Source organism: Bos indicus, chromosome 12 (assembly GCF_029378745.1).
Source record: "Bos indicus isolate NIAB-ARS_2022 breed Sahiwal x Tharparkar chromosome 12, NIAB-ARS_B.indTharparkar_mat_pri_1.0, whole genome shotgun sequence".
Taxonomy (NCBI): Eukaryota; Metazoa; Chordata; class Mammalia; order Artiodactyla; family Bovidae; genus Bos; species Bos indicus.
In genome coordinates this window covers 15,200,671-15,221,921 of record NC_091771.1, presented here as the reverse complement: position 1 = coordinate 15,221,921, position 21,251 = coordinate 15,200,671, and the positions used below count along the sequence as shown (strand labels likewise).

Sequence of the window (21,251 nt, the reverse complement as noted above, 5' to 3'; positions counted from 1 at the left end):
GGTGTAACACCCTGCCTGCATCCGCCCAACTAAGCCACGCCAGGAAACTCCTGAGCCACAGAAACTAAGATATCAAAAGTGCGTGCTATTTTATGCTACTAAGCCTGTGGTGATATGTTATATAGCAATAGATAACAAACACGTTAAGTGACATTTAATATATTTAAATGTTTTAAATAAATTAACCATTTAATTCTCACACAATCTGTTTATTTTTTCCATTTTACAAGTGAGGAAACTGAGGCACGGGGAAGTGAGCAAATGGACTCTCAGTCACACCCCTGGAAAGGGCAGGCTCCTTCATCCTTCCCACCCGCTGTCCAGTGTCTCTGCCTCTCTCCACCGCAAGGCTCTGAGTGAGCTGTCTCTGCTGGCTGACCACAGTTCCTTCTCTGCTGCTGTGTTCTGCTCTAGACAGGCTCTCCCCTCCACCACTCCACTAACACGGCTGCCTGTGCTTAAAAAGCTCTCCGCAATGTCAAGCCAACGTTCAGTCCTCATCTTGCAGACCTATCAGATTATCTGAGACTTAATTGTCTCCTCCTCCTCCAAACGCTTTCTTCACTTGGCGTCAGGTCACCACAGTCTCTCGTGATTTTCCTCCCACTTCTCCACACTCTTTTTCGGTCTCCACATACCTAGATTCTCATCTTCCTGACCTTTTAACCTGAGAGGGCCCTGATTTCAGTCCTCAAGCCTCTCTTCTCTGTCCACACTCGTTCTTACATAGCCTCATCCAATCCCAAGGTTTTAAATCCCATCTGTGTAACTACAACTCCCAAATTTACAGCTCTCCCCTAAAGTCCCAAATTATACAACCAGCTGCTTACTCAAACTCTCCATCTGAATATTCAGGAGACATTTCAAACTCAAAATCTCCCCTCAAGAACTGATTCTTACTCATGAACCTATTCCTCCGGCAACCTTCCATAATGTAGTAAAAGTCACCTCCATCCTTCCAGGTACTCCGTCTGAAACCATGGATTTACCCTGAATAGCTCCTTTTTCTCACGTTCCACATCCAATCAACTGACATAGCCTGTCAGCAATACCTTCAAATTATATCTGGACTCCATGTCCTTCTCACCAATTCCAGGGCTACCACCCTAATCCAGGCCACCATCATCTCTTGTAGGATTATCATCCGTGTCCACTTTAGTCCCAGTACAGCAGCCAGAGTGACCATATTAAAACAGAAGTCAGATGACACTGTTCTGTTCAAAGCCTTTCGGTTTATTTAACAGACATCTACATAATGCTTACTACGTGCCAGATACTTTCCTAAGCACTTTAAAATTTTACCTCACTTGATCCTCATAACAACTTTATTATTATCCCATTTCACACAGAAGCAAGTAGGGCATCAAAAAGTTATCATTCGTCCAAAGTCTCACAATCACCAGTGGTGAAGCCAGGATTCTAACCAGGGCAGTCCGGCTCCACCATCGCCATCCATGCCTCCTCTCTATGGCAACTAGCCTCCCATGGCATTCACTGTAAAATCCTGTAATGTCTCAGATGATACAGTCCACTGAGATCCACAGCCTCACCCCCTACCACTTTCACTCACTCGACTCTAACCACACAGATCTATCAACGTTCCCAGCAGCATCCCACCTGAGGGCCTTTGATTTGCTGTTACTTCTGTCTAGAACGTTCCTCCCCCAAATATGTGAAGGGCATTCAACTCCCTTCAGGTCTCTGCTCAAGGCCCACCTTATCGGTGAGGCCCTTTCCCACCTGATTAAAATAGCATCCTCAGCTACTTTCTGCACTCTTTACCCTGAGTTACTTTTCTTCAGAGCACTCAGCACTTGCTATACACTTTCCTGTTCATTGTCATTCTCCCTCTTCACTAGAATGCAACCTGCACGAGGCAGCTGTTTCGTCCATTTTGCTTACTCTGCTGCTGCTGCTAAGTCACTTCAGTCATGTCCGACTCTGTGCGACCCCATAGACAGCAGCCCACCAGGCTTCCCCGTCCCTGGGATTCTTCAGGCAAGAATACTAGAGCGGGTTGCCATTTCCTTCTCCAATGCATGAAAGTGAAAAGTGAAAGTGAAGTCGCTCAGTCGTGTCCAACTCTGTGCGACCCCATGGACTGCCACCTACCAGGCTCCTCCGTCCATGGGATTTTCCAGGCAAGAGTATTGGAGTGGGGTGCCACTGCCTTCTCCGTTGCTTACTCTGCCACATCCCTAACAGAAGAACAGACTAGCAACAGAGTTATTATTTTAATGACTGGATACTGTTAAAGAAACATTAGCTACTGTTAATGTAATGACAATGATGGTGTTATCAGAATAAATCCAGGCTATGGAATTAAACTTTAATAAATCTCATTGCATTATCAAAGGGAAACCTATTCCAGAGATCTACCTTAAAATAAGGGGGAGAAGGGGAAAACACCCGTAGAGTGAAACATTTTCCAGCCTGCCATTGTCCCCTTATTGCTGGTTCCCTGACACACTGCTAAGGTAAAGGGAAGACAAGAATGTTTCAGAGCTCCTGTTGAGACCACAGTTCTTCAATACATAACCAGGTCAGAAGACCCTGTGGTCAAACTGCCTGAGACCACAATTCAGGCCATCAAACAAGACAACAGTTCTAAGTGAAGTAACTACGTATTATAAAATAAATTTAAGAATCATATTCAGTACAATAATTGAATCTAATACAAGCAACTGGCCAACTTAAAAAAAAGATTATGTGCCTGAAGTTAATTGATAAAAACAAGTCTGGAACTCATACTGCATTGTCATCATTATTAAAATAAAACGGAAAGTTCCTAAGGTAAGCCTACTAGCTTATTTAATTCAAAAGGTTGCCAAAATACTATACCCTTGTAAGGAAAACCAGAATACAATGATGACAGTATGTCAATCATATATAACTTTTTATACCAAGAGATTATGGAAATGGGCTTCCCAAAAGCTCCAACGCATTAAGTTGGGAAGAGGCCTTCGCTGGTGCTCCAGCGGTTAGGAGTTCACCTTGCAATGCAGGGGACACTAGTTCAATCCCTGGTCCAGGAAGATCCCACATGCCCCAGGGCAACGAAGCCAGCGAATGCAGCTACCAAAGGCCATCGGCCCTACAGCCCAGGCTCTGCAACCAAAGAAGCCACTGCAGTGAGAAGCCCGGGCACCACCACCAGAGAAATCCTGCAGACAGCGGCGAAGACCCAGCACAGCCAAAAATAAATAAACAAATATTTAAAGAAAAAAAAGGGGGAAGGAAACGGAAAAAATAATGGTACATATGGTTCCCAGGCCCCACAATTTTTTTGGACAGCTGATATTTTTAATTAAAACATTATATTCTATCTTTAAGTAAAGCTGTATATGTAAGGTGTACAACATGGTTTTATATGCACATGAAACAATTAAGCCAGTCAAGCCAATTAACATATTATCTCTTCACATAATTACCTTTGTTTCTAGATGAGGACATCTGAATTCTATTCTGAGTAAATTTCCCCCAAACACTCCTGTCAACTTGTCACTTGTGAGATAGCTGTGTTGTTTCCACTGTCTCCACATTCATTAAAGAAAGGCAGATGGAGACAAGAGAACAGGTACAAGAGGGGATGTTTTCTCAGATTTCCCAAGACCAGGGAGAGTGACAGCCAATGACTCACTTCAGCATTATTTTCTCAGAGAAATTCCCTTGACCTCCAGACTATGTTCCTTTGTTATTCACACTCACAAAACAGTATTTCTTTCTTCAGTGAACTTATCTATCTGTGTGTAACTGTTTTCATGAGGACCAGTATTGCCTGAGGTCTGTCTCAGGGAGCGTACTACAGACTCTAGTTTACAGAGTATGGACCCTGTCCATTCTTGCTCACGGTAACGTACTCAGAGCCTAGAACAAATGACTGGTGGTCACTGAAAGCTTGTGGAAGAAACCCATCCGCCTGCACACTCACTCAAGCTACAGAGTAAGGGCAACTGCGCCTTTGAAGCCAAGGGGCCAAGGTGGCGTATACAGAGCTTGCTCCCTAAGCTTGTTTGCCAGCTTTGCTTCATCTAGTTCCCCAACAACTAGCCTCCAAAGCCATGCTGCTCCCAGGGTATACAAGCAAATTAAGAGCGCTGTGTGGACACTGGCGCGGCACCCATTTCTCCATTGAGGAATGAAGGCCTATCCCCCGAGCCGCTGGGAGTGTGGCCACAGACAGCCCGCAGTTCTTAGCTCTCTTTGGAAGTGCTTCCACTGAAGAGTTGACCAAGATCACACACTCCTCCTGGACCAAACCACCCTGTGCCCAATCCTGCGTAAATCCTTTCCTTCCACAGGGGATGATCCCAACAGCACTGCGTAACAAACCGCTGCATGCTCATCACCTCAGAACCAGCTTCCCTGGGAATCCAACATACATCAGGCAGCTTTTACTCACACGTTGTCTTGAAGGTCAATGTATTGAGCTGACAAGACCCAAGGCCATAAAAACAAATTCCCCACCCCCTCACTTCCGTTCTCCAGGGAGAAGACTCATTAAAGAGACCCAAGTGGTGGGGGGAAAGCACATTTCCTATTCCTGGCATAAGCTTTGTAGCCATACAGACCTAAATTTGAATCACTGTTCCATGCTTGGGCAGGATAATTAACCTCCCTAAGCCTCAATTTTACCATCTGAAAAATATAGATAATTAGTACCTACTTCACAGGTTTGCTTTGTGAAATACTTGGCATATTATAAGTTTCTTTTTCTCCTGCAAGGCTTTGGGGTATCACCCATTCCAGTTTCATCTCTCCCTGGGAGATAGCTTTCACTCTGGCTGCCAATGTCCAACTGCTTATTTGTCTGTGAAAAAAGAAATGCTAAGCTTGATGGCTTTTGAGGTGTTGAATGAAAGTGAAAGTCACTCAGTCGTGTCCGACTTTTTGTGACCCCATGGACTATACAGTCCATGGAACTCTCCAGGCCAGAATACTGGAGTGGGTAGCCTTTCCCTTCTCCAGTGGATCTTGTCAACCCAGAGATCGAACCCAGGTCTCCAGCATTGCAGGCAGATTCTTTACCAGCTGAGCACCAAGGGAAGCCCAATACTGGAGTGGGTAGTCTATCCCCTCTGCAGTGGATCTTCCCGATCCAGGAATCAAACTGGGGTCTCCTGCATTGCAGGTGGATTCTTTACCAACTGAGCTACTGAATGGAGGACCCAACATTCACAGAGGATGAGGTCCGTCCCTTCGGTCCTGATTCTCGCCTCCAACAAACATCAATCAAAATGCTTATAGGAGGAAGGCTGATGGGACCCAAAACACATCTTTATGCTGGCCAGAAAGTTGCTGGGCGAACCTACCACAACGCTTGTCAATACCTCCACTTGTCCATTTCCTCTAAGAAAGAGTTTTCTTATCATTCAAGCTCTGATAGGATATTCATTACTTACAAAAACCCCACCACTCCTAAAAACGCTGTGAGCTTTATCTCCTCTTCTTCCCCATCAGGTACCCTTACCATCCAGGCAACCATAACTAGAGAAGATGACTTTTCCAGAAGTCTAAATGTTGGAAGTGAAACAATAGAACTATGCTACGATGTTCTTAAATATCACTTTTAGACCGTGATCTGGTGTCCAGTGTGCAACAGCAGTCCTGTGACCGGCTGGCAACCTGACAGTGGCAAAGACTGAGCAGCAGGAACCGGGTGATGCCCACTACAAGGGGTGAGCTCCCGGACCAGGGGAAACTGTAGTTGTTTATGTTTTTTTGAGCAGGCGATATCTATTGTAAAGTTAAATTCAGTCATGTCTATTATCTATCAAAACTTATTTAGATCATCATTCTCTTGTAGATTTAAGGTATTCAGAACTCCAGAAATGGCCTTGGTCTTGCTGTATCTCACTGTCTGCTGACCCCAGGTTAGGCAAAGCACGAGCGGGGAAGCTGGATGAAGATGTGAGGCACCGTAGGGACCACAGACGGTCTTTATTTGCAGCAGCAACGTGGACATGCTTTATTTTCTAATGGCTGACAGAGCAGCAGCAACTGCCCGACTGCCCGACTCAACTAGACTCACCTCGACTACAGGAGCTTTTCAGGTGGTGCTTACATAGACCACACCACGACACGCGTGCGCAGTGCCACAAATGATCCCAGCTGTAGGATGTGAGTGGAATGGGGCGAGAGCGCCTGACCACCATCACCTGGCCAACTGCTCTCTCTCTACAGCATTCCACTGGTCAGAACAGATACAGGCAGTGGACATTCTGGTACACAATCTTCCACTCTATTTGCCTTTTCCTGAACACTCACCAGCCCTGCTCAGAACATTTTTCCCCCCTAACTAATCAACTCCATAGGCTCTTCTTAAATGTCAGCTTCCCCATGAAGTCTTCCCTGATTCCACCAGATAACTTTTTTACTGCTTAAAACTCTGAGAGATCTTCTATAACTTAAAGTATTTATCCTTTTCCTTACTTTTCTAGTGATGAAATTAATAATGAACAAATTATGAGCAAAAATGGCCCATAAACTCGCGATACTCTAGGAACTCACATATTTTGCAACAAATAATCCTCAAAGAGCAGAACTCAAGGCATGATTTATAATAAGAATTATGAATGTATACCAAAAAGATTTAAAATTGCATGCGGTTCTATTCAAATTCTAATTTGAACAGAAAAATTCTAATTTGAACTATCATTAGTAAGACTCCTTTTTAAAGCGATAAAATGTATTCAAATGGCCATATAAGAGAGAACACCAGAATTTCTTAACTTTAGTTTAGATTTGTAACTTTCTCTTACATCATCATTTAGTCAGTCACGGCATCCTGACAACTTTTGCCGAAAAAGTTTCCTAACTCCTGAGACTTCACTATCAAATGTCTAGGATCCTGTGATAATTTTCTAATTTTGACTCTGGTTATCTTCTCTTCAAGCTTTTTTTTCCCCCCCTAAAAGAATCATTTGTAGCCCTGCCTTACTCAAAACCCTTCAAGACTCTCCTCATTTCCTGTAGACTAGAGTTAAAACCGGAGAATGCAATGGCACCCCACTCCAGTACTCTTGCCTGGAAAATCCCATGGATGGAGGAGCCTGGAGGGCTGCAGTCCATGGGGTCGCTAAGAGTCGGGTACGACTGAGCAACTTCACTTTCACTTTTCACTTTCATGCATTGGAGAAGGAAATGGCAACCCACTCCAGTGTTCTTGCCTGGAGAATCCCAGGGACGAGGGAGCCTGGTGGGCTGCCGTCTATGGGGTCGAACAGAGTCGGACACAACTGAAGCGACTTAGCAGCAGCAGAGTTAAAACATTCCCATTTCACAACGTGACAATGTCATATGGTTCCAATCCACTACTCCAGGCATGATGTCCTCTTTGTTTTCCAGCCCACACCACATTACTGTGCATTTTCACTCCTGCATTTCAGAACCACTCTCCATGGTATGCTACGGAGATACTATGGGCCCCCCATCCAAACCTCTGTAAGGCAAACAACATGTATTGAGCATCTATTGCACTCCAAGCACAAACACATCACCTCAAACTCTCGTCATCTTTTCAAGCTCTTTCCATCTGCAATGGAGATCTCCCTAATGATATCTCTCCATTTAGCATGCAAGAGGAGAGAGATACTTGGTTACTCCATCATTTTAAATCACACTGATATCACTGTGATAAGTCAAATCAGTGCCAGAGATTAAGGCTAGGGTTGAAGAATAAGAGTTCATTTATTCATTCATGCATACATCACATTATCTGAGCTATTTACCTTACGCAAAACACAGTTCTGGGTGTGACAGGCAAGACGCCTACTCTCGTAAAATATGACTGTGCGTGTGCTTTGGAGAATGTTAATACAGGTTCAACATGCTAGTGAATAATCATAAGGGCAGGAGCAGGGGACTACAGAAGTTGAGATGGTTGGATGGCATCACCGACTCAATGGACATGAGTTTGAGTAAGCTCCGGGAGTCGGTGATGGACAAGGAAGCCTGGTGTGCTGCAGTCCATGGGGTCGCAGAGTCAGACACAATTGAGCTACTGAACTGAACTGAATCATAAGGGAGCTACATAAGAGAGGAAGACTGGAAGGGCCTCTCAGATTTAACTGATAAAAACTCAGACATGTGATAAAAGCTTTCCAAAAATCTAACAAATAAAGGTCTCTATGTTTTACTTGAGTTTTCAAGACTATCATAATCACATTTTGAATATACACATGTCTTATGAAAACTGCCTAAGAAACAACAGTCCCAATATGAAAAAGTAAGGCATAAACAGTGTACTCACTAAGTGAAGAAGTGAAAGTTGCTCAGTTGTGTCTTACTCTTTGCGACCCCTTGGACTATAGGGTCCATGGAATTCTCTAGGCCAGAATACTGGAGTGGGTAGCCTTTCCCTTCTCCAGGGCATCTTCCCAACCCAGGGATCAAACCTAGGTCTCCCACATTGCAAGTGGATTCCTTACCAGCTGAGCTACAAGGGAAGCCCAATAAGTACTTACTAAGGGTTAATCAAAATGCTGACTTTACAAAAAAAAAAAAAAAAAATTACTGACAGTTTCACCTGAGTCCCAGTCGAGCTCTAAAAGAACACTCCAGTCCACAGTCTCTCCTTCCCTGAGTTCAGAGCACTCTCAGCTCTCCTGGGAATTCCATAAGAGCCATCAACCTAAAAGAACACTTTACAAGTGAAAGTTAAGTCACTTAGTCCTGTCCAACTCTTTGGGACCCCATGGACTGTAACCTATCAGGCTCCTCTGAATGGGATTTTCCAGGCAAGGATATGGGAGTGGGTTGCCATTCCCTTCTCCAGGGGATCTTCCCCACCCAGGGATCGAACCTAGGTCTCCTGAATTGCAGGCAGATGCTTTACCATCTGAGCCACCAGGGTACTCAGAGACCAGTTCTACTTTCTGGCTCAGAAAACTACCCAGAAAGCAAACGCTCAACTTTCTTACAGAGATTGATGACTGAAATCAGTTTCAGCAAGTGGAGATGAAGAAAGTCTTCAGTCTGGGGTAAAATGCTCAACCCGGGGGGCCATCAAGACAGGAGCCCAGAAAAACCAGGTCGTGGGATAAGGAGATCCATTCCAGGCACGTTCAGACTCTTAGTTGGCTAAAACACACTGGGTGTCCCTGAACTAACGTCCTCGTCTGCAAACAAGCCTAACAACCAACCCTGCCTCTCGAGGTAAGCGAAGTTCTAACGAGAAAGCCCTAATGAGCTTTAAAAGGCGCAGAAAGTGGGACGGTCTCAAGTCACTTGTGTGTGTGTGTGGGTGTGACAGATGGTCTCAAGTCACGTGTGTGTGTGTGTGTGTGTGTGTGTATGTTAGTTGCTCAGTTGTGTCCGACTCTTTGCAACCCCACAGACTGCAGCCCACCAGGCCCCTCTGTCCATGGGGTTCTCCAGGCAAGAACACCGGAGTGGGTTGCCATTTCCTTCTCCAAAAAGAACCATTTAGAAAGAAAGAAAGTGAAGTCGCTCAGTCGTGTCCGACCCTTTGAGACCTCATGGACTGTAGCCCACCAGGTTCCTCCGTCCATGGAATTTCCCAGCCAAGTACTGGAGTGGGTTGCCAGTTCCTTCTCCTCTCAAGTCACTTAAACTACTTTAAAAGGAGCGCAAGCGGGAGCCACGCAAACCTTACCTTGACCAGCCACACTCCGGTGTTCTGTTTGGCGCCAGTCAGGTCGAGTTCTCCGCGCTCGGCCATGGGTCCGTCGCCGGCGGAGACCTGCGGACTTAGAGCAGCGGCCCGGGGAGCTGGTGACTGCGGGACGAGGGAGCGAAGCACACGGTGAACCCTGGCCGGAGGTTGACTGTGAAGAGCCCGCGGTCCAACTTCCGGGATGCCGGGAGCCCTGGGAAAGACGAACACACGCCGCCGGCAGCGGGGAACCACGCCTGCGCTCTGCGGCCGTTACTACGGCGCGCTACTGAGGACAAACTTCATCAGCGGGCAACTTCTTGAGTGGGCGTGGCTCGTTCCAGGGGCTGTGTCTGAGTAATTAAAACCGAGGTTGGGATGGGCGCAAACATCAGCAGTACATATAAAGACCAGGTCAGAGTAACAGAACAAAGTGTCAAAATAGAAAAACGGGGTTTAAAGAGACAAAGGCTGTCAGTGTATGTCCAATCCTGGCCAAGGAGAGAAAGACAGCATTTGGAGGACAGGTAGGAGAAATAAATAAAATGAATTAGCAGAGTGGTCTTTATTGAAAGGCTACCCTGAGCACCTTCAATTAAACGAGTAGGGCGCACCCCTTTAAGAGACTCCAAAACCCAGAGCCCTTTGTTTTTTGTTTGCTATTGTTTTTAATTTATTTTTAATTGGAGTATAAGCTCTTTACAATGTTGTATTAGTTTCTGCTCTAAGACAACATATGAATCTAAGTATACATGTGTCCCCTCCCTCTTGAGCCCCCCTCCAACCACACCTCTATCCCACCCCTCTAGGTTGTCACAGAACCCCGACCTGAGCTCGCTGTGCTCTACAGCAGCTACCCACGAGCATATTAATAGCTTTTTACACATGGTAGTGTATACATGTCAATGCTACGCTGGCAGTCTGTCCCGCCCTCTCCTTTCCCGGCTGTGTCCACAAGTTTGGAGCCGTTTCATGAGGTCAATGACAATAGACATGTAACAGAAAAATATGATTGTTCAACTCCCCTGCTTAAAGAGTCTCCCCTCTCTCTTCTTGTCTCTAGAATAAAATTCAATCCTCTCCACACAGGCCCTCACAGTTTGACCTCATCAAACTGTGGTGCACGCAATGCACCACACATCTAGCCCCACCTAACCCATCAGACCTCCTGGAACATATCAGAATGTTCCTCAATTATTTCAGAGCCTCTGCACACTAGATTCCCTTTACTCAGATGCCCTATTCTTCCCCTACTGCCTTCTGATTGGCAGACTCCTACTTAGGTTTCAAGATTAATGGAAATGTCTCTTCCTATGAGACCTTCTATCAACTCCCCCAGAGGAAGATCGTTTTTTCTTCCCATCACAATGTGCGATACTTAGGACTATGAGCTATAATATACTTGTTTACATATTGCCTTTGCTTTCTAGACTATGGGCTCTTCCTAGGCAGAAATGGTGGGTTTTCTTGTTGTTTAATCAAAGCATCTGGCACAAGCTGACACCACGTCAGATTTCAGTAGGCTTTGGCTGAATGAACATTTGCATGAAAAGAAACAAACAGTAAGATACTGTAAGAATGGCAAGTGACGTATTGAATCCTGCATCAGAACCATAAGAGAATTGAAGAAGTTCTATGTCTGTTCAGCCTAGGGCTAGGAAAAACTGTCAGGGCTCTGAGATCACCTGGGAAAACCTAACAGGAAAAACAGGAGATCAGGCACGTGTTAAAGAGGAAGATCACAGTCTTGTGTGATCTTTAAGGCTCAGCAAATGGCCTTAAAAATATAAAAAGGGCAAGTGGATAAAGAGAGCTGCTTTAAGCTTTGATCAAATAGAAGGAATAAATTGGACTTCCCTGTGTGGTGCAGTGGATATGAAACGAATCTGCCTGCCCGTGCAAGGGGACATGGGTTCGTTCCCTAGTCTGGGAAGATTCCACATGCTGCGGGACAGCTAAGCTTGTATGCCATAACTACGGAGCCTGTGCTCTCGAGCCCATGAGCCACAACTACTGAGCCTGCAAGCTGCAATTGCTGAAGCCTTGTGCCTAGAGCCTGTGCTCTGCAGTAAGAGACGCCACTGCAGTGAGAAGTCCGTGAACCTCAACTAAGAGTAGCCCTGGCTCACTGCACCTAGAGAAAGCCCACATGCGGCAGTGACTCAGCTCAACCAAAAATAAATACATATATAAATAATTAATTTTTAAAAAGAGTTTGACTCCTTTAAAGAAAAAAGAAGAAGGAATAAATTGAAATATAAGACCATAAGAGAAGAGAATTAATGTAGCCTAGATCACCCTAGTAATGAACTTCAGAGTAAAGGATTAGGACATTGGCCTTGATCTATGGCTTATGGGAAGTCTTAAAATGTGTGTGTGTGTTTACAGGGATTGGGAAGAACAATCCTTCTCAGACATTGTGACATTGTTGAATAAGAACAGACTTCTCCTATTTGTCCTTTTCAAATTTCCTTCCAGCTTTAAGAGAATGCTAATGGGCCACTAGAGGAAAAGAGGATGTGGGGTCTGTGAAATGGATTCACAGATTGCTTTGGAGGCCAACATGGGAAAAGATCCTGCAGCCAGATCTGATCCAGCTTTATGTTCCTCCACCATGATCCTATACCCTTAATACGGGATTCTCACACAGGTTCCTGGGATTGCCAGGCTTGTGCTCAGCCACTCAGTCGTATCTGACTCTTAGCGACCCTTTGGCCTGTAGCTGCAAGGCTCCTCTGTCCATGGGATTTTTCAGGCAAGAATACTGGGTTGCGATTTCCTCCTCTAGGGGATCTTCCTGACCCAGGGATTGAACCTGTATGTCCTGCCTCTTCTGCACTGCAGACGGATTCTTTACTGCTGAGCCACCAGGGAAGTCCCTCCCTGGATTTCTGCTTTCAGTCAGTTAGGTATATCCAGTGCAGACATGTTAGGTATCTCTATTGCCATTCATGAGAGACACGGGTTCTATTCCTGGGTCAGGAAGATCCTCTAGAGGAGGGCATGGCAATCCACTCCAGTATTCGTGCCTGGAGAACCCCATGGATAGAGGAGCCTGGTGGGCTACAGTCCATGGTGTCACAAACAGTCAGCTATGACTGAAGTGACTTAGCACAGAGCACACATTGCCAATCATGCCAGAGATCATTGCTATTCTCTTTACTACTGGAAATAGAGTCATTAGCATCTTTAAATCTAATGAGATTAGACACCCAATTCCAGAAACCCAGAACCAATTCAGAAAACCCATCCTTAATATTCTGGTTCTCTAGGATCACTCTCAGCACCAATATCTGTATTAGTCAGCGTTCTCCAGAGAAGTACACAGCTAGCTAGCTAGCTAGCTAACTAGCTAGATGATAGGCATTTGAATGTGAACGTGAACGTGAAGTCGCTCAGTTGTGTCCGACTCTTTGCGACCCCATGGACTGTAGCCTACCAAGCTCCTCTGTCCATGGGATTTTCCAGGCAATAGTACTGGAATGGATTGCCATTTCCTTCTCCAAGGGATCTTCCCAACCCAGGGATCGAACCGGGGTCTCCCGCATCGTAGACAGACGCTTTACCTTCTGAGCCACCAGAGAAGTCCAGCTAGATGATAGGCATTTACTGTATAGGAATTAACTCACATGATTATGGAGGCTGAAAGTGAAAGTGAAAGTCGCTCATTTGTGTCTGACTCTTTGCGACCCCATGGACTGTACAGTCCATGGAATTCTCCAGGCCAGAATACTGGAGTGGGTAGCTTTTCCCTTCTCCAGGGGATCTTCCCAACCCAGGAATTGAACCAGGGCCTCCTGCACTGCAGGCAGATTCTTTACCAACTGAGCTATCAGGGAAGCCCTATGGAGGCTCAGAAGTCCTAAAATCTGCAGTTGACAAGCTGAAGACCAGGAGAGCTGAAGGTATGCTTCTAGTCTGAGTTCAAAGGCCTGAGAGGCAGGAGAGATGATGATGTAATTTCCAGGCCAAATCTGAAGGCAGGAGATGATAAATGTCCCAGCTTGAAGACAGGCCGAGAGAGTGCATTCTTTCTTCCTGAACCTTTTCATCTAGTTTGGCCTTCAACTGATTGGGTGAGGCTCACCTAGATAGAGGAGGACAATCTACTTTACTTAGTCTGTTGATTCAAATGGTAATTCATTCAGAAATACCCTCAAAGGACACACCCAGAATAATGCTGGACCAAATATTTGAGCCACCTGAGGCCCAGTCACGTTGACACATAAAATTAATCATCACAGACAGATACAGAGCTCAGCACCCAAAAAGAAACTGCAAAATTCTGCATACAGAATTTCCCTGGTGACTCAGTAGTTAAGACACTGCTTCTGCAGCAGCTAGAGTGTACTCCCTGACTGGGAAACTAAGATCCCACATGCTATGCAGAGTGGCCAAAAAAGAAAAAACCACTTTACTTTCCCAGATGACTAACTAGTCAAGTTTTATTTAATCGCTGAAGGCACAAATGCAAGTCAAGGAGGGGAAGCTCGAGAACTCGCTGTTGACTGAAAATTTTTCAAGAAGACAATAGGGAATCCTCCATGTTTTGTAAATTTAGAACACCACAATGCTATTAGGTAGCCATTAGAAGATAAGCAGTAGTCAGAGGGGATGTTACAAGTGAGTTGAGGGAATTAGAATGATATTAATAGGAGCTGAGTCAATTCTCAGATTCTTGTCCTTGGCTGTCCCATATGGGCCCAATGTCTCTCTAGGGCAGAAATTATCTTTGTTCGTAGTTACTCAGGAACATTCTACCAAGAGGAAATGTTACCTCCAGGGGCATTCACACAGGCAGAAATAGCGCCATCACAGGACTTCCTTGGTGGTCTAGTGGTTAAGACTCCATGCTTCCAATGCAGGGGGGCGCACGTTCAATCCCTGTTTGGAAAACTAAGATCCTACATGCCATGGGACACGGCCAAAACAAACAAAAAACACTATCACAAAATCCTTCCTTTTAAATTTTTTTCTTTCAGTTTTATTGAAATGTAATTGACATACAACACTGTGTAAGTTTCAGGTGCCCGACATAATGATTTGACTGACATACATCCTGAAATGATTATCACAATAAGTTTAGTGAATATCCATCATCTCAAATACATACAAAATGCAAAATTAAAGAAACAGAGGAAAAACATTTTTCCTTCTGATGAGCACTCTTAGGATTTACTCTCTTGACAATATTCATGTATAACATATAGCAGTGTTAATTATATTTATCATGTTGTATATTACATCCTGAGTGCTTGCTTATAACTGGAATTTGGTAACTTTCACAAAATCCTTCTCAATGAGCCAGACTTATTATTTGTTGGTTATTAGCGTGAAGATTTTCATCCAAAAATTATAACTGGATATGGCAATGTGGTAATTAATTAGATTTTCCCTGCATTAGTAATGGTAAGTAAGTTACATTAGTAATGGTGTAGGTTGATAATTTTGCTATAGTATCATGCCAAGGCTATAAGACCCCATCTCTGAATTCTCCCTGCCTCTCCTTTAGCCCCTCAGTTCTCTCTTTTACAGAATACCCACCCTCCCTGATAGAGTCCTTGTTTCCCCAGTCACACACACAAATAAACAAAAACACCCCCTGCGATAGTTTTCGTGTTGTCAGCAGGAACACTCTGTTGAGCATGCACTGTGGAGTCGTAGCTTCAAGTATAACTCTGCTGCCTCCTGGCCTAATTACTTCATTATCTCTCCACCTATTTCCTAGCTTATAAAATGAGATTATGATACCTACTTCATAGAGTTGGAACATGACTGAGAAAACCAAAGAGATTTTACAATGTGAAAACTATTTGGTAACTTCATTAATTCTATTGGCTCAAGTAATTGAAAGGAAGCACAAAAGCTTTATTATAGGTAGTGCCACGCTAGTAAATATCTAACAACTGGCTTTTTCTGACACCCAGAAAAAGCCTTGCTTTATAATGTTTGCTTGATTTGCAGTGTACAGTTGGTGTAGATGCATATTAGCATCTAATGCACATTAATGTAAGTAGAGAGCACAGATCATTGTAAGACACAGTAAAATGATTGAGAGGTGATGAGTTTTGGGGTTTTATTATCTCAGTGTTCAATATAATTTATTTGATCATTAGTGTTCTGCAAAAAGGGGAGACACATCTGCAAACTCTGCAGGGACCTGTGTCTTGGCGTCTGTGGAACAGAGGGGATGCCAGCAGGCAGGGCACAGTGAGTGAACGGGGAAGCGGTGACTGTGCCACCAGTTGGAGAGAGAATAGGAGATCAGCCCAAATACACACCTGAAGAAGAATGGATTTGGGTTTTTTGGGTTTTTTTTGGTCACATTGTGTGGCTTGCAGGATCTTAGTTCCCTGACCAGAGATCGAACCCAGGCCCCTGGTATTGGAAACTTGGAGTCCTAACCACTGGACTACCAGGGAAGCCCCTGAAGAAGAGTTTTAAGCTTGAGTATAAAATAATCAGATTTACATTTTAAAAAAGATCTCTCTAGCTATTGTGGGGGGAAAAAGGTGGATAGGAAGAGGCCAGAATGGAAACCAAGAGACTAGTTTAGACATTACTGCACTAACCCATGTAGGAGGGGATAGTGGTTTGCATTAGGAAGCTGGCAGTGGAGATGAGAAGCAGATGAACTGGAAAATGTAGATAGATTTAGGAGATCGAATTGACAAGATCTTGTGATTCCTTGCTGTGTAGCAAGATAACACCATTTACTGGGCAGAAGACCTAAAGATACATTTTTCAAAGGAGACATACATAAAGCCGATTGGCACATGGAAAGATGCTCAACTTTGCTAATCATTAGAGAAATGCAAATCAAGACCACCAGGAGATAGCACTTCACACCTGTCAGAATGGCTATCATCAAAAGGTCTACAAATACAAATGCTGGTGAGGATGTGGAGAAGGGGACTGTCCATTGTTGGTGAGAATGTAAACTGAGGCAGTCACTCTGGAAAACAGTGTAGAAGTTCTTCAAAAAACTAAAAACAGAACTATCATATGATACAGAAATTCCCCTCCTGGGCATATAGCTGAAGAAAACACAAATACTAATTTAAAAGGATACATGCTTTTTAAGGAGGGAGGTGGTGGGGAGTTTCAAGGGGGAGGGGATATATGTGTACCTATGGCTGATTCATGTTGAGGTTTGACAGAAAACAGCAAAATTCTGTAAAGCAATTATCCTTCAGTAAAAAATAAATTAATTTTTTTAAAAGGATACACGCACCCCAATATTCTTAGCACATTATTTACAACAGCCAAAATATGGAAGCAACCTGTGTCCATCAACAGATGAATGGATAAAGAAGATGTGTGTGTGTGTGTGGTAGCTAAATCACATGTGACTCTTTAGAGACCCCATGGACAGTAGCCTGCCAGGCTCCTCTGTCCATGGGATTTTCCAGGCAAGAATACTGGCGTGGGTTGCCATTTCCTCCTCCGAGGGATCTTCCTGACCCAGGGATCAAACCCGAGTATCCTGCATTAGCAGGCAGATTCTTTACCACTGAGCCACCAGTGAAGTCTGTGTGTGTGTGTGTGTGTGTGTGTGTGTGTGTATACATATATAGTAGAATACTGCTGCTGCTGCTGCTAAGTCACTTCAGTCGTGTCCAACTCTGTGCAACCCCATAGACGGCAGCCCACCAGGCTTCCCCGTCCCTGGGATTCTCCAGGCAAGAACACTGGAATGGAATACTACTGAGTCATATAAAAGAATGAAATTCTGCCATTTTGCAACAATGTAGATAGATCAAGAAGGTCATTATGTTAGTGAAAAAAGTCAGACAGAGAAAGATAAATACCATATGTTGTCACTTACACCTGGAATCTAAAAAATAAAATGAATTTTTAACAAAACAGAAACAAACTCACAGATACAGAGAATAAATTAGCCATTATCGGTCAGAGAGAAGAGAGGTAGGGGAGATGGGGGAGGGGATTAAGAGATACAAAGTACTATGTATAAAATAAACAAGGATACAGCACAGGGAGATATAGTCATTATTTTGTAATAACTTTAAATGGAGATAATCTATAAAAATATATAACCATGTTATATATCTGAAACTAATGAAATTTTGTTAATCAACTACAATTAAAAAAAAAATAGGATCATTTACCAAGTGATGACTCAGTACCAGAAAACAGAACAAAACAGAAACACATAAACACACATTGCTTTGCTCCTTCTGGGGATGAGACACGACTCTGCATGTATTTTGCCTGGCGGATGACATAATTCAGTGGAATTGCTTTTGTTAAGCATCTTATGTCTGATGTAACATATGGTGACTGTGGCCTACTAGAAGCCCTCAGTCTCAGTAAGTTAGTTTAATTGCCCATTAGGGATTACTCTGGGAATAAAGTGTTAAATAAAGCATGAGAAAATTTAATTTGTCATTGCAATAATGAAATTCAATTTGTTTTCATATATGATTTACCAAAACAGTCATATCATACTTTATATATTAAATAAAATTATAGTTAGGGAACAGCACTGAAATACTTGATCAAAGTGCCCGGCTAAAAATCACAAATGACAGTTAAGTCCTAAAATATCATATTAAACAGATGGATCCTCACTAGTATGCTGATTTCAAAGCCAGGGAAGCCATGTGGGCTGAATATCAATGAGGAATTATGTCCATATCCCTGCTACGAGCAAAGGCTAGAGGCTTCCTTATTGATGGAGCCGACTTCCCACCCAAATCTACAAACATCAGGGGCAGGATCATGTCCACATGCAGGGCAAGGTGAAAACATTAGCTAAAGCAAAGCTGTGCCTCCCCTATCAATAGGTAGAGTCAAGAAAAGTTCAGTGTAGGGACTTCCTTGGTGGTCCAGTGGTTAAGACTTCAAGTTCCCCATGCAGGGGAGGGAGCCAGATCCCACAACCTGCAATTAAATCATCCCACAGGCACATCAAAGACCTGGTGTGGTCAAATAAATAAATAAATATGTATATATCTTTTAAAAACAAAAAAAAAGTTCAGTTTAAGGCCCCTTTCTACAGGTACAGCTCTTGCAATAGATTTGTCAACGTTATCTTTACTCATCTCTTCTGTAATGACTGGTTTGATGATGGCTCTGAAAAAGGTCCATTTAGTCAAAGCTACGGAGAGGGCAATGGCACCCCACTCCAGTACTCTTGCCTGGAAAATCCCATGGACAGAACCTGGTGGGCTGCAGTCCATGGGGTTGCACAGAGTCGGACATGACTGAAGCGACTTAGCAGCGGCAGCAGTCAAAGCTATGGTTTTTCCAGTAGTCCTATACGGATGTAAGAGTTGGACCATAAAGAAGGCTGAGTGCTGAAGAATTGATGTTTTCGAATTGTGGTGCTGGAGAAGACTCTTGAGAGTCTCCTGGAGAGCAAGGAAACAAACCAGTCCTAAAGGAAATCAACCCTGAATATTCATTGGCAGGACTGACGCTGAAGATGAAGCTCCAATAGTCTGGCCACCTGATGTGAAGGGCCAACTCATTGGAAAAGACCCTGATGCTGGGAAAGATTGAGGGCAGAAGAAGAGGGCAACAGAGGATGAGATAGTTGGATGACATCACCGACTCAATGGACATGAGTTTGAGCAAGCTCCGGGAGATAGTGAAGGACAAGGAAGCCTGGCGTGCCACAGTCCATGGGTCTCAAAGAGTCTGAAATGACTTAGGGACTGAACAACAACTGCTCCATATACTTGCTGGAGACTTAGGGTTCTCCCATCTTATTATTTCACCATCTCTGGGATGCTGTCCTTACCTACATCATGGACCACAAAGTCTACATCTTCCAACCAGCAAGAAAAAGGGAAAGGGGCAAAGAATTATACATCACTTTGGTCAGAGATTCAAAATATTTTTTTTCACAGCAGCATTATTTACAAGAGCCTAGAGGTAGAAGCAACCCAAGTGTCCAAGAAGGGATGAATGAATAGACAAAATGTGGTCTATATATACAATGGGGTATTATTCAGCCTTAAAAAAGGAATGAAATTCTGTCACATGCTGCAGTATGGATGAACTTTGATGACATTATGCCAAGTGAAATAAGACAGTCAGAAAAAGAGAAATATGTGTGGTTCCACTGACATGAGGTATCCAGAGTAGTCAAATTCACAAAAACATAGTAGAAAAAATGGTAGAATAGTGGGTTAGGAGGTGGAGGGGGATGAGAGTTGTTTAATGAGTGTGGAGTTTCAGTTTGCAAGATGAGAGAATACTGGACCAGGATGATGGGGATGGTTGCACAAAAATGTGAACGGACTTACTGCCCCTGAGTGGTACACTTTAAAATGGTTAAGAGTAAAGATTCTAGGACTTCCCTGGTGCTCCAGTGGTTAAGAATCTGCACTTCCAATGCAGGGGGTTAATGGTTGATCCCTGGCCAGGGAACTAAGAGCCCACGTGCTGCAACTAAGATCTGATGTGGCCAAAATATTAATAAAATTAAATATAATTTTTGAAAGAGTAAATATTCTGTATATTTTGCCACAGTTTTAAAAAACACTTAAAGACGAAAATGTGTATCGTCTGAATTGGGATCCAAATGAGGGCCATACACTGTGACTGGTTGACATGTCTCTTCGCTCTCATTCTCTACCTCTGTCTCATCGTTAAAGAAATTAGATTCGTTTCTTAGATATAGTTCTTTATACACTTATCTTTTTTAAAAAAAATTATTTGGCTGCACTGGGCCTTAGTTGCAGCGCACAAGGAATTCTCTGAGTCATGCAAGACCTTTTGTGGTCATGGGTTTAGTTGCCTCGAAGCAAGTAGGATCTGATTTCTGCAACCAGGGATCAAACCCACATCTTCTGCGCTGCAAGGCGGGTTCTTAACCACTGGACCACCAGGGAAGTCTCCAAGTATACACTTCGCTACATTCTGCATTTTACTCATTGTGTCTTCAGGGTATCATTTATGATGTTTCTCCTTCCCTTTTATTTTCTACAAAGTGCTAGTTAGATCTTGAGGTGTGGTCAGACGGGCTTAATTTTGGTGGAGGTGAAGATAACTTCCTTCCTATGTGCTCTTATGCACTACCAGTAAGATATAGATCACGTCTAGCTTTCTTTCTTTTCGTGATATTGGCAGCCATTGACGAGTATCGCTTACAGCCAGTAATTCATTGTGCTGTGCTTAGTTGCTCAGTTGTGTACAACTCTTTGTGACCCACCAGGCTCCTCTGTCCATGGGATTCTCCAGGCAAGAATACTAGAGTGGGTTGCCATGCCCTCCTCCAGGGGATCTTCCCAACCCAGGATTGAACCAGGGTCTCCTGCATTGCAGGTGGATACTTTACCAACTGAGGTACCAGGGAAGCCCAGTAATTCTTCAGGGATTGCAAAATGGTTATAATCAAATTCTACCATTCCTTCTTTGTAAAAACTTTCCCAACATCATTCCCATGAGACAGAAGATAAAAACTGGACTCTGGCACAGACCTGAGTGAAGGAGGTGTAAGGTTTTTATCACATGAAGGTGGGGAATCCAAGTGGGAGTACTTGGATTCCAAAATACATCCCGAGCGCTGGAGAAGTACTCCGGGGAGTTGGGCTCTCAATGCACCTGCAGTACTTTGACACCCAGGCTTGCATCCTCTTTCTCTTTTAACCCCAAAGTCACGGCC

At 43.8% G+C, this 21,251-nt stretch overlaps 1 protein-coding gene across 1 annotated transcript in view; it reads right to left on the bottom strand.

The window, feature by feature from the left end:
* GTF2F2 (general transcription factor IIF subunit 2) overlaps nt 1-9,877 on the bottom strand; it is a 144,780-nt gene extending 134,903 nt beyond the window's left edge. The window contains exon 1 of the mRNA XM_019971233.2: nt 9,617-9,877. Within this exon, the coding sequence (XP_019826792.1) occupies nt 9,617-9,682 (66 nt within the window). The 5' untranslated portion in view covers nt 9,683-9,877. The remainder of the gene's footprint in view (nt 1-9,616) is intronic.
* Between the last annotated feature and the right edge of the window lie 11,374 nt (nt 9,878-21,251).